This window comes from Amphimedon queenslandica, unplaced genomic scaffold (assembly GCF_000090795.2).
Source record: "Amphimedon queenslandica unplaced genomic scaffold, v1.1 AMPQUscaffold_13150, whole genome shotgun sequence".
Classification (NCBI taxonomy): domain Eukaryota; kingdom Metazoa; phylum Porifera; class Demospongiae; order Haplosclerida; family Niphatidae; genus Amphimedon; species Amphimedon queenslandica.
The window spans coordinates 69,154-82,301 of record NW_003546614.1 but is presented as its reverse complement, the minus strand read 5'-3'; the positions used below and the strand labels follow the sequence as shown (position 1 = coordinate 82,301).

At 33.5% G+C, this 13,148-nt stretch overlaps 1 protein-coding gene and 1 long non-coding RNA gene across 4 annotated transcripts in view; one reads left to right on the top strand and one right to left on the bottom strand.

Annotated features, from left to right (window-relative positions):
* Positions 1–2,051: 2,051 nt before the first annotated feature.
* Positions 2,052–13,148, top strand: part of LOC100632004 (deleted in malignant brain tumors 1 protein-like) — a 30,504-nt gene continuing 19,407 nt past the window's right edge. For 2 of the 3 annotated variants that reach the window (XM_020000824.1, XM_020000825.1), the window contains exons 1-17: positions 2,052–2,206; positions 3,128–3,326; positions 3,371–3,516; positions 3,562–3,766; positions 3,817–3,959; positions 4,008–4,058; positions 4,108–4,318; positions 4,365–4,510; positions 4,564–4,768; positions 4,817–4,959; positions 5,007–5,057; positions 5,106–5,319; positions 5,366–5,511; positions 5,556–5,760; positions 5,810–5,949; positions 5,992–6,051; positions 6,094–6,450. In XM_020000824.1, the coding sequence (XP_019856383.1) occupies positions 2,101–2,206; positions 3,128–3,326; positions 3,371–3,516; positions 3,562–3,766; positions 3,817–3,959; positions 4,008–4,058; positions 4,108–4,318; positions 4,365–4,510; positions 4,564–4,768; positions 4,817–4,959; positions 5,007–5,057; positions 5,106–5,319; positions 5,366–5,511; positions 5,556–5,760; positions 5,810–5,949; positions 5,992–6,051; positions 6,094–6,450 (2,728 nt within the window). In that variant the 5' untranslated portion in view covers positions 2,052–2,100. Of the gene's footprint in view, positions 2,207–3,127; positions 3,327–3,370; positions 3,517–3,561; positions 3,767–3,816; positions 3,960–4,007; positions 4,059–4,107; positions 4,319–4,364; positions 4,511–4,563; positions 4,769–4,816; positions 4,960–5,006; positions 5,058–5,105; positions 5,320–5,365; positions 5,512–5,555; positions 5,761–5,809; positions 5,950–5,991; positions 6,052–6,093; positions 6,451–6,493; positions 6,699–6,747; positions 6,888–6,937; positions 7,019–7,071; positions 7,356–13,148 lie in introns of those variants that run through there. The other variant, XM_020000826.1, reaches the window with a different exon arrangement.
* Positions 9,460–12,998, bottom strand: LOC109584912 (uncharacterized). Its single transcript, XR_002186227.1, has 3 exons — positions 12,515–12,998; positions 9,694–9,848; positions 9,460–9,643 (listed from the first exon to the last, which is right to left on the bottom strand). It is a non-coding gene; the product is annotated as an uncharacterized LOC109584912 (long non-coding RNA).

Below are 13,148 nucleotides of genomic sequence, written 5' to 3'. Positions count from 1 at the left end.
ATTTAGAATTTTTAACGAGGATTAATTGACACATCAGTCAACCATCTTGTGAGACAAGACACATTATAAATTCTTTCATAATCCATGAAATTCATGTAAAGTTAAGAAAAGATTTGATATTAATTAATAATTTTTTATATTGCCTAATAAAACCTGCATGGTACTAGATTTTAATTGGATGGAGGAAAATAGTTTGGGGAATTGCTAAATTTTTAGTGAGTGGCAGGTTATAGTTTTGGTGAATTTATGACCATGCATATGATGTGCCGCTCAATGGTTCATAATGGTGGATTTTATTTTACTATCAAAGCACCAAATTTACCAAATTTTCTCTTAGCTATACGGTATCAGAGCTGAAATTGGTCATGTTTCTAATTTTTTTGTGCAATTTCAATACTGTTCAATCTCAAATTTTTTATGATTTTAAATTAACGTCATGAATGATGAACAAGTTTTATTAAGGCAAAGCCAATGATTATCTTCAAAACCCTGTTAAACTGTGATTATATTCCAGCATAATATATCTATTAGTGTTTTAGTGAACAAATTCAGATTGTTAGTGAATTTGCCATAATTTGTCATAGACATTGGTAAACTTGCCATTTTTCTTACCAGTTACTAAAATCTTCTAAAATTAATAAATGTTTTGTACTAACAGGTAATAGGGTAGTCCGCTCAAAATAAGAAAACCACTATAGTACTGTTATAAGAACATGCATGTGTACTACTATTAAATAATTGAGCTGTTTATGACTAGATCTATAGTTGTGTGGAAATTTACTCTAGCTTGTCATTGGCAATATATCTATAGCCAGTTAGTTATTAAGAAGAAAGTTGAACACTAGATGTAACTAGAAACTTGTTTATACAAAAGCTATTATCCATTAATCAAGTTTCAGTTCAACAATCAATGTGTTATTTAAGTTACAGGTTCTCATGAGACTTTCATTGATGGTACACTATATTCATGCACTAAACTATTAGTATGTGCATTGCCCTTGGGTGATATCTATAGTCATTTTACTAACATGGCAGCAGCGTGTTATTGTGATTAGGTTTTAGTCCTTAAACAGATGCATTATTGCATGTAGAAAGATGTACTTGTTCTTTATTTGTTATGCTTGCATAAGACTCTGAAAGCACAGGGTAGTTATTCGCAGTAAAACCTACATAAGTAGCACCTCAGTTGTGATATGCTCATGCAGTGCATGGAGTAGAAAAAAATGTACTTTGATGAAAAAATTTTTTGTGTTCTCACATACCGCATTGTTTATGTGATAATAACATTCAGACTGTTGACCAATTACTCTCTCTTCCAATTATTGGGGGTGCAGTTGCATCCTGTTCCAACTCCAATGATGCAAAGTAATATACCAAGTATGGAAAATAACATGGTATTGGTCACCAATACCATGTTATTGTCCATACTACTCTCACCAATAATTGATGAGAGTAGTAATATTGATGACTTCATTTTGTAGTACATATAATTTTGCAAATTTTACCAATTTTGTCACCTTTTATTGAGTATGCATGCTTAGAACCATAATACATGATTTTTACACTGGCAATTTCTTTATAAAACTGTCCACTGCCTGTAATTTCTTGCCAATGAATCACCTTGTGCAATATTTACAATGTTTCATGTTTTAGATGCTTTTACAAATCAAAGTTCTAAAGTTCTGAAATAATGTACAACATTTTAGGCTATATAATGTCTCTGACCGGGCCAATTAACACATGCACCTCTTTAAAAATAATTACTTGTCTCAGGTAGCGCATTGTGTAGATAGCAACAGTTATGAAATGTTTATAAGAGAGTTTTATTTAGAAAGGTGCATAGCTGCATATAAATGTAACTTTTAAGCAATGAAACTTACGTAATTACAGCACACCTCTCAAAAACACTAATCCTAAATGACATTTGCTATAATAATTTTGATAATTAGGTAAGTGCATGATTTTTCAAATTTTAGAAAAACACCATTTAAAGTGGTAAAAAGTTTCTATTACTTTTATTCAAATTCTTGGTATACCATTTTTCTTTCAGGAACTGCTTTCAGTAATGCTTACTTTGGACAAGGAACAGGTAGTATTGTCATGGATGATGTAGAGTGTACTGGAACTGAATCCACTCTTACAAGCTGCATTCACACTACCAATCACGACTGTTATCATGGTGAAGATGCTGGAGTAAGATGCACTGGTAAGAATGTGAGAAATTGTTCAAAAACTTTTGATGCATGCACATCAATATTCTGCACCTTGTAGGTGTGGTACACAAATTCAAGTAAAAAATTGAGATTTAATTTTTTGACAGTTTCATTAGGCAGTTAAATGTTGGCAACAATTGATAGGGTTGTAATGCTTTTTTTGAATTATAGCCAACTTTACTTTTTTGTTGATAAATTTTTATGGCTCTTATTTTCAAATCAAGTAAGACATGAAAGTAGAGAAGTAATAGACTATGACAAATGAATAAAATTTATCAAAATAGATGCAAATGTATAGTAGATAAACATTGGATTCATCATACAATGTCTGACAATTACTTTATATAGTATGCTACTGCAGATCAAGAGTGATTTAAAGAAAAAATGTAGACCATAGATTTGCTCCAGCATTCCATTTTTTATTAGTTTCTTAATTTCCATATTAATTAAACTACAGTTTGTTGTGATTGATCATTATAGTACAGAATGTATTCAAACTTCCATGAGCTTTCTTTGAATGCTAGCCAAAATTTGATTGAGTTTTCCAATTCATCTGACTTTTTGCATTGGATAAAATATCACAAGGTAAAAGTCATGGACATAATCTTAAGTGGCCAATAATGATCAGAAGTAGCTTAAAAATATAGTCTTTCCGACATTAACTTAAATTGCACACTCTTGTTGATGAGAATTCTACATGGCTTAATTGTCACAATTATAGCTGCTGAGTTAGCTGTTTTCTTCATATTTTAGCCATCACTATTGGCTTTAGAATTTTAGTTGTATGTTAGAGTATTCAATAATACCTGTGTTCCAAAATAATTTTCATAATGAGAGTGGTCAATAGTCAAAATATGATGTTATTCTTGTCATGAATTTTAACACCATTGATGATGTTATGTACAACTATGTAGCTGCTACCAATGGAGCCCTAATTCTCTCTCGTTATAATATAACATCAACCTCTTATTACTATGGAACAGTTAGAGTATATTATAATGGATGGGGTAATATCTGTGATGATTATTATTATAATTCAGTTGAAGCTAATGTCATTTGTCATCAGTTGGGATACACTGGAGCTTCAAGCTACTCAAGAGCTGGACTTGTCAGGTGTGTACTGGTCACTTATAAAAATATAAATGCTGTTTCTGTAGCTACGGCACAGACTACCTCTTTATGAAATGGGATGATGTTAATTGTGCCAGTAGCAGCTATTTATCTATTGCTCAATGTTCCTACTCTACTTCCATTGATAGTGGCTGTACTAATAGTAACAGTTATGATGCTACTGTCTACTGCTGTAAGATAATAATTGCATACAATTTTACTTTATTACATTGTACAGATACTACTAGAATCTGGAACAGTAATCCATTTCCTGGTATGATACGTCTTCAAGGAGGAGCTTATTCTAACGAAGGACGTGTGGAAGTGTATTGTAATGGACAGTGGGGGACAATATGCAGTACTGGGTTTGGAACTACTGATGCTAACACCATTTGCAAGCAACTGGGATATGACAGCTATTACAGATATAATCACCTGTCAATGTTAGTATATACCTGATGATTATATTAAAATTTAAATTTCATTATTTTAGATCCAGTGGTAGCTCTAGTCAGCCAATATGGAGTACTAATATGTACAGTACATCAAGTGATAGGTGTTATGGTACTAGAAACACTTGTCCATCCTCTTCAGTGACTACTTGTTCTCATAGTAATGATGTTACAATCAGTTGCAGTAAGAGTACCCATATCCAAGTAACTGTTTATTGTGATTCATTTGTAGGAGAGTACTCCTCCTCATCTCGTCAAACTGTAACTTCTTCAACTTGTTCAAGTCAATTTTATTGCATTAATCAATAATGAGCCTTGCATTCAAAATTTAGGTCTTTTAGGTAATTCTGCAAATGGAGCTCTGATTCTTTCTCGTAGTAATACACCATCAACCTCTTATTACTATGGAACAGTTAGAGTTTATTATAATGGATGGGGTAATATCTGTGATGATTCCTATTATGGTTCAGCTGAAGCTAATGTCATTTGTCATCAGTTGGGATACACTGGAGCTTCAAGCTACTCAAGAGCTGGACTTGTCAGGTGTGTACTAGTAACTAAACATTATATATAAATACTGTTTCTGTAGTTATGGTACAGACTACCTTTCTATGAAATGGGATGATGTTAACTGTGTCAGTAGCAGCTATTTATCTATAGCTCAATGCTCCTACTCTACTTCTATTGATAGTGGCTGTACTAATAGTAACAGTTATGATGCCACTGTCTCTTGCTGTAAGATAGATTAATAATTATTGTTTAAAGTTTTACATTAATACATACATCAGATATTAATAGAATCTGGAACAGTAATCCATTCCCTGGTATGATACGTCTTCAAGGAGGAGCTTATTCTAATGAAGGACGTGTGGAAGTGTATTGTAATGGACAGTGGGGGACAATATGCAGTACTGGGTTTGGAACTACTGATGCTAACACCATTTGCAAGCAACTGGGATATGACAGATATTACAGATATAATCACTTGTCAATGTTAGTATATTTGATAATTGTATTAAAATTTAATTTACAAAATTTTAGTTCCAGTGGTATTTCTACTCAGCCAATATGGAGTACTAATATGTACAGTACATCAAGTGATAGGTGTTATGGTACTAGCAACGCTTGTCCATCCTCTTCAGTGACTACTTGTTCTCATAGTAATGATGTTACAATCAGTTGCAGTAAGAGTACCATAACCAAGTTACTGTTTATTGTGATTCATTTGTAGGAGAGTACTCCTTCTTATCTCGTCAAACTGTAACTTCTTCAACCTGTTCAAGTAAGTTGTAGCTATAATTATTTTAAAGGATTTTTAATTTTTTTATAGATGTTGTGCTTAGTAATCCTGCTAATGGAGCCATAATTCTTTCTCGTTATAATGTATCATCAACTTCTTATTACTATGGAACAGTTAGAATATATTATAATGGATGGGGTAATATCTGTGATGATTCCTATTATGGTTCAGCTGAAGCTAATGTCATTTGTCATCAGTTGGGATACACTGGAGCTTCAAGCAACTCAAGAGCTGGACTTGTCAGGTGTGTACTGGCCACTAAACATTATATATAAATACTGTTTCTGTAGTTATGGTACAGATTACCTTTCCATGAAATGGGATGATGTTAACTGTGCCAGTAGTGGCTATTTATCTATTGCTCAATGTTCCTATTCTACTTATATTGATAGTGGCTGTACTAATAGTAACAGTTATGATGCTACTGTCTCCTGCTGTAAGATATGATGGTTTAAACTTTTATGTAATTGCATTGTACAGATACTACTAGAATCTGGAACAGTAATCCATTCCCTGGTATGATACGTCTTCAAGGAGGAGCTTATTCTAATGAAGGACGTGTGGAAGTGTATTGTAATGGACAGTGGGGGACAATATGCAGTACTGGGTTTGGAACTACTGATGCTAACACCATTTGCAAGCAACTGGGATATGATGCCTATGATTCAATTAGTTACATATCATCGTAAGTTATTATGTTACTGTGAAGTGAACTGCTAATACATACTTTATAGATATAGTAATTACAGTCAGCCAATATGGAGTGTTAATATGTACAGTACATCAAGTGATGTGTGTTTTGGTAGAAGTAACAGTTGCCCATCCAGTTCTGTTTCAAGTTGCACTCACTATAATGATGTCTCTATTACATGCAGTTAGTACATTCAACTATAAAATAAAAATATCCTGTTTGTAGGAGAAAGATATTCCAGCACAAGATATACTTCAAGTGCAGCTACATGTGCCGGATTAATAGGTTAGTTTGAGTTAACTTTAAGAATGAGCGTATTTTTTGTAGCTTCAAGTTCTCCAAGTACTGGTACAATAATTTTTTATCGTAATGGAGTCTCCTCACCTTCTTACTATTATGGCATTGTTCAACTTTATTACAACAGCAGATGGGGTAATATCTGTGATGATTATTATTATGGTTCAGCTGAAGCTAATGTCATTTGTCATCAGTTGGGATACACTGGAGCTTCAAGCTACTCTAGAGCTGGAAATGTTTACTATGGAACTGACTATAACCAAATGATAGTTGATGATGTTAGCTGTGTTAATAGGAACTACCTGACATTATTACAATGTTCCTTTTCTACTTACATTGATAGTGGATGCACTAATACTAACCAATATGATGCTACTGTTTACTGCTGTAAGAATTTTGACTTTATTTATGTTATTTTTTACATCAACAGATACTAATAGAATCTGGAACAGTAACCCCTACTCTGGTATGATACGTCTTCAAGGAGGAGCTTATTCTAATGAAGGACGTGTGGAAGTGTATTGTAATGGACGGTGGGGGACAATATGTGATGATGGATTTAGTTCAACTGATGCCAGGACTGTGTGCAAGCAGTTGGGATATTCTTATTATTCAAGATATGATCATTTGTCACTGTAAGGTGTCATATTCTTGCTTTAATGTCATAAGTTACTTTTATTATAGTCCTGGTAGTTCTAGTCAGCCAATATGGTCTAGATATTTTTCAAGTAGTTCATCAAGTACCTGCTTCAATTCAAGGAATTCTTGTCCCAGCTCCAGTATTACATCATGCTCACATTCTGAGGATGTAACTGTTTCTTGTTGTAAGTTTTGGTTAATTTCACTTCATTGATATTTTGATTGTTATAAATAGCGTATTCTTCATCATACACCAATACTGCTACACTAGGACACTGTAATATTAATGATACTACTCCTACAGAAAATGATCATAGTAAAAAATATTTAGACATTGACATTAATTATTACAGATACTTAATTTTTTAGATATTAGTGCTATTGAAGGTACAGTTGGTGGTATTTTAATACCAATGATAGTTTATATAGTCTGCTGCGTTATTTGTTGTGTTGCTTCAAGTAAAAAGAAGTCAAAGCCTGATACAAGCAGAAGACCAGTCATTCTTCTATTTAGCAACATTTCAGAGTCACCAACCAAATAATTAATAAACGTAAAACTTTTTAAAACTTTATAGTTTTGTGCAAACTTTTCTATTTTTATATTTTGTGCTGCTTAATGATAATTAAACAAGCCTGCCAATGCAGTAAATTAAGTATTAGAACATAGGCCCAACATGCACTAGATCTAGTTGCAAAAATTGTTGCATTTAACATGATTTGCATAGCATATGTTAGGCGTTAGGCAATGACTGTCCAGATAAATTTATATTGACAGTTAATTAACACACCTTAGCAGTCAGTGAACTTAAAATTATTTCCTATGAGCAAAAAGTAAATGACTAACAGCTAATAGATTTCTAAATCAAAATTTCTTGTTACAAAAATGCAGCAGATCTAGCTCTAGTCTTTTTTATTTAAAAAATGCATTGAAAACATTTAAAACAAAATACATCATTAAATAAGAGGCCAAATAAAAATTGAATTTAATTTGAAATTAATTTAAGGAAGCATTCTAGGTCTGTTATACTGAATGTTTGAGAAAGTGATAGAACCAGTCACAGGAGAGAAATTAAAAGGACAGGAACATTATACACAGCATGAAGCATTGAAACACACCTGTTTCATTGGTTGATATTTGCAACTGTAGTTTTTTTATATCAGACAAATTAAGCTACATTAGCTACCTCCTAATGCTATTTAATTGCATCTGTGATTAAATTCAACAAATAGATAAGTCTTAAAAGAATTATCAGATTATATGTTTAAGTGTTAGAAAGTAAACATTGAAAGGAGCAGGCATTCCACTTATACTTTTATAATATAAGTAGACAAGTGCATGAGAAAGCAGAAGTAAATTATAGTCTTCAACTTTTATTCCATCATTATTGCCATTAATCTTTGAGTATGTGCTGAATTATCCACACTATCAAGCAACAGCAGATGTTTTCTACAAATAATTATACAAAAACCATTGCCACTCATTCCCGTCTCATTTAATGCTCCAAAAAAACCATCTCCTACATACTAGAAGTAAATTTATTTCTTTGTCTAATGTTCTTATTATAATAATTATTTTGTGATGGATCTAACTCTGTGGCATAGCTCTGAATAGATAGGTGGTAACATTGCATACTAAATTTTGCTCTTAAAAATTTTTGTGTACATCTAGATCTAGTCTATATCAATTAAAAGTGCCATTTTAAATAATTAATTTTTACAGAAGACTTTTTGTTTTTATAGTTAAGAAGTAGTGATAGATCTAAAGCATAATTTTAAATATCAAGAAATAGCAGTCTTAAGATTGACTCCTTGTGAGCACAAACAAATCTTTTTGCTGACATGATCATTTAACTGATATCGTCATGCTAAGAACTGTCAGATTATAAATTATCAATAAAATTAAAATTAAGAGTACTAAGTTCAACCTGCCAGAAAATGGCTAGTCTAACATATGTGGCCAGTAATAGGGGGATCATTTAGAAAATGTACTGTCAGATAACTGGTTATCATGGTTATCATGGTTATCTGTGTTCTATCCTTTAAAATAATTTACATTAGAGCAGCTGATCATTGCAAAGAGCTTTTTCCAGTTTCCACTTGGTAAAAGCCAGGTTCTCTGTAGTCTCGCCCTGCCCCTTTGCTACCTGCTGAGGAAGGGTCTGGAGACACTCAACACACTTTTTGCATCAGTGTCTCCAGACCCTTCCTCCGCAGGTAGCGAAGGGGCGGGGCAAGACTAGGTTCTCTGCAGTATTAATAGAAGATATGTGTGCTAAGTAGACTTTTTCATTACACTGTCTGATGCACATTGATGTCCTTATGCTATGTAGAAATTTTGAACTGATTCCAACATCAATAATGAGTTTCACAGTATAAGCCAATTTTTTGAAAAATATCCATAGTTTTTTTGAAAAATGGCTCAAAAATCAACCTAAATTTTGATTACATTTTTGACACATATTGATTTCATTATATGCTGTGTAAAAAGTTTGAGCTGATTTAAACTTAATTTTTTTCTAGTTATGGCCATTTTATATAAAACAATTTGCCAAAATTCTAAAATACCCTGTACTATAGCCCATGTTTTTTTCAAAAAATGGTTCCAAATTTTATTACATTTTCTGATGCATATTGATGTCTTTATGCTATGTAGAAAGTTTGAGCTGATTCTGACTTTTATTTTTTAAGTTAGGGCCATTTTAAAAAAATGCCAAAAATCTGAAAAATAAAATACCCAAAGCTATAGCCCATGGTTTTTCCCAAAAAATGGCCTCAAAATTACCCCAAATTTTTATTCAAGTACCTATTGGGAATGAGACTGCATTAACAAGCACACATGATTTTATCATAATCCATTACAGTATTCAGGCGATGTGCAACAGTCAGTATAGTACATTCACTAAACTGCTCACGAATTACTTCTTGAATGATAGAATCAGTTCTAAATCAAATGCAATAAAAATGATACAGCATATGCTTAAATTATCCTACTTTCATCCATTACTAGAATTTGGTTATTTCTCAGTAGAGCTCTTGCCAAACAAAAGAGTTGTCTTTGCCCTACACTGAATTAGGTTACTACCACCTTCTCTAATGATTGACAGTAAACCTCCATGTAGTCCTTCAATTGCAGGCTTGATTAGAACCTGGAAAAAATAAAAAATAGCAAGTATCAAACAAAAATTTACTATTGAAGCCATAATTTTGGCATAGTGTTCATGCAGGTTCTTGTTAGTGGATTTTAAAAGTTCAAAATACTACAAAATTGTACAGGATGTTTTTTCAAACATTGCTAGGAGAAGGTTTTTTTATGATTATGTTTAGTAATATCTATGGGATTCCAATTAATTGTGATGAATTCTAAAGTTGCTCCGAAATTATTCCAAGCATGTGTGGAAAAATTTTGCCAAAAATGACTAAGAGAGAATACTCAACTTTTAATTTTATCTCATGCATGTCTATATGTTGTGTAGCAAGTTTGAGCTCATCCCGGTCAAAATTGGATTTTTTACTAACTTTTTAAGTTATTCAAATATTAGACAAAAGTGCTGAATTTTGACAAAATGACAAGGAGAGAATTCTTCATTTTTATAAATTTGTTTGATCATGACATGCATTCTAGTTTTTTATAAAAATTTGAATTTTGATGCCATGTACTAGCTGCATTGTAGTGCTTGTCAGTTTATGAAGTATGCTGTTTAGCTCACTTAGAATGCTTTGTAGGAAATTCTGACTAATCAGTTAATTGTTTATACCAGTTGCTCTATAATTAATTTTGACAAAATGACTTTGCCAATTTTAATAGATTTTATTAAATACATGTTTTTATGTTGTGTAGCTGATTGATTTAGATAAAGTTAAAGTTGCCAGAAAGGCAAAAGACAATGGACTATAAGTACCATATAGCGGGATATTTTCATGGGGTCTTATTTTTGTGTTTTTTGTGTCCACGACACTTTCACGAAAACTTAACGCACAAAAATTTATCATATATTCGGTATAGGCATGTCCTGTACTCCACGTGCTTGCAATAAAATGGAGAAATACTTCAAGCCGCTTCCAAAAAAACTTTGAATGAAAGTACACTTGGCTTACCTTCAAAAACGATTAAAGCTGTCGAGAGAGAGGTAGAGAAAGCTCACCAGGCTAAAGCCAAAGGCTCTTATAATACAGTTATCACAAAAATTTAACCCAAAAAAATCTGAACCACTCCAAATCACGAAAATTTGACCCCACAAAAATATCCCGATATACGGTACAGAGAATTTCATGCTAGGATAAAGTTCTAATGCATGCAGGCTAGTCTAGAAATTTTGAGCTGATTCTGACTTAAATTGATGAAGTTCTCTAACCAATAATACTGATTAGCCTAAAACCAGTTCATAGCTCTAATGCTATTCAATGTACATGTTCCAAACTAGCCCTCCATATGTCACTCTCATCATACAAGTCAAAAGAATCAAGACTAGTATAACAATTGTTCCACCAAGAAACTGGATCTTGTTCATAATGACTTCATTATGCCAAAATTTGCTTTGCGCATGGCTACTAAATTCAAAATATGGGAAGTTTAAATTCTATCTGTCCTCGTGTAGTCTCGCATAGCCAGACTCTCCACCCCGTCAAATGTCAAAAGGGAGATGGGTCTAGCTACGTGACTACGCAAGACTAGTCCTCGTGACACTTACCACAATAGGGTACTATGGTCAAACACACCTTGAAGCAACAATAAAAAGATACCATGACTGAGTGTGTTGATTCTGGCACTGGTGGAGTTTCTCTATCATTATTGATTGCATTGAATAGGAACAAAATGGTTGAGAGCCCTTGCAGTGTTAGTGATAAGTGAGAATAGATTGGGCTGCGAGCTATGTAAGAAAAAATTGATGTAACTTTTTTAGTTTAGGCATGCATGGTTTAGGCTCATTTAAGCCACTCCAATTAGATTTAAATGCCTTGTTTCATCTTTCACAGGGGCTGATGTGGGCAGGTCACTTTTTAATTATTGCTGTATATATATCAGGACAAGTATGTGGTAGAAAATTTTTGTGTTTTAAAATTGTCTTGTGATTTAATTTTTACGTAACAAGGCTGTGTCATGTATTATTGAATGTGGCATGTAATTATGTGTTATCTAAATTTTTGCAAAATTCATATAATCTAGTAAAATTAAAATCACAGCAAAATCATTTCCAGTTATATACTATATCCCAGTTCAGTTTGGGACGGAAGTGGAAGCAGCTGCGTGGAATTTGAAAAATGTAGCTACGTCACAAAAATGACGTATTTTAATGATATTCATATAAGAATGGCGGCTGTGTTGTTTTACTCTTAAAACAGTCTTGCTGTTGCTGATAAGTAGTACAACAGCTACTGGAGTCAACTAGTCTTCATAAAGGCCATCATTATCAGAAGATCTTGCTCTGTTAGCTTTTTAAAACAAGAATTATCAGTTTGCGCTCTCGACCACATGTGCTTATGTAAACTATGACGTAGATAAACTGTCATAAAACGTCATTTTGGTATGCCATTGGGTTTATAGGGAGAACCCGGTTCTCAGGGTTCCCAAGAGCTGAGAGACCCAAGATTTCACAGATTTTGATGGACTTTGGCGACTAAGAACCTGTGAAAGTTTCATTCTTATCCCACATTCCTATAAAAAGTTATTCCAGTTTTTCTTGTCCCAAACTCAGCTGGGATAGAGTATCGAGTATAGACGATATGAGATCTACAAGCAATTACTAATGCGGGCGGGGAAAAACCCATGACCATCCTATACAGTACACTCTTACTACAATAGCTAGATCTATACCTTATGATATTCTGAGGGACGAGTGTACAAATTCTCTTGAAGGAGGCTTCTACGAAAACCAATACAATAGAACTGTCAAATGTCCTGCAGCTATGTTTTTCTCTTGCCAAGACTGAGGTCTGCAGATTGTCGGTACTGTACAGGAATGTCTCTTTCCAACCAGATTCATTGCTCACTTCACTCCGCCCTGCTACTATACTTCCGGATCATCATAGATTAGATCTAGATGCTGTCTATTGTGTTCGCTTTCTACACTCGTAATGAAACCTGGAGCTATTTTGGTGATAGTAGCCTTTCTTTTGACAAGAATACGTCATGGATTAGCATGCACTAGTGGTTCTATTCGACTCGTGGGTGGTACTAGTACCAGTGAGGGACGTGTTGAAGTATGCAGTAGTGCTGGTGCATGGGGTACTGTTTGTGATGACTACTGGGATAACACTGATGCAAGTGTTGCCTGTCGTCAGTTAGGATATGATTCAGGTATGCTTTATTATCATCATGCTCATCATTCACCCTCCGTATATACAAGCTGCATGTCAAGCAGTTTAATTTGGAGTTTTGTAACCATGCAGAAATAATTGACAAATCGGCCATCTGGTGAGATAAGGCACAGTACAAACTTGTTCATCAT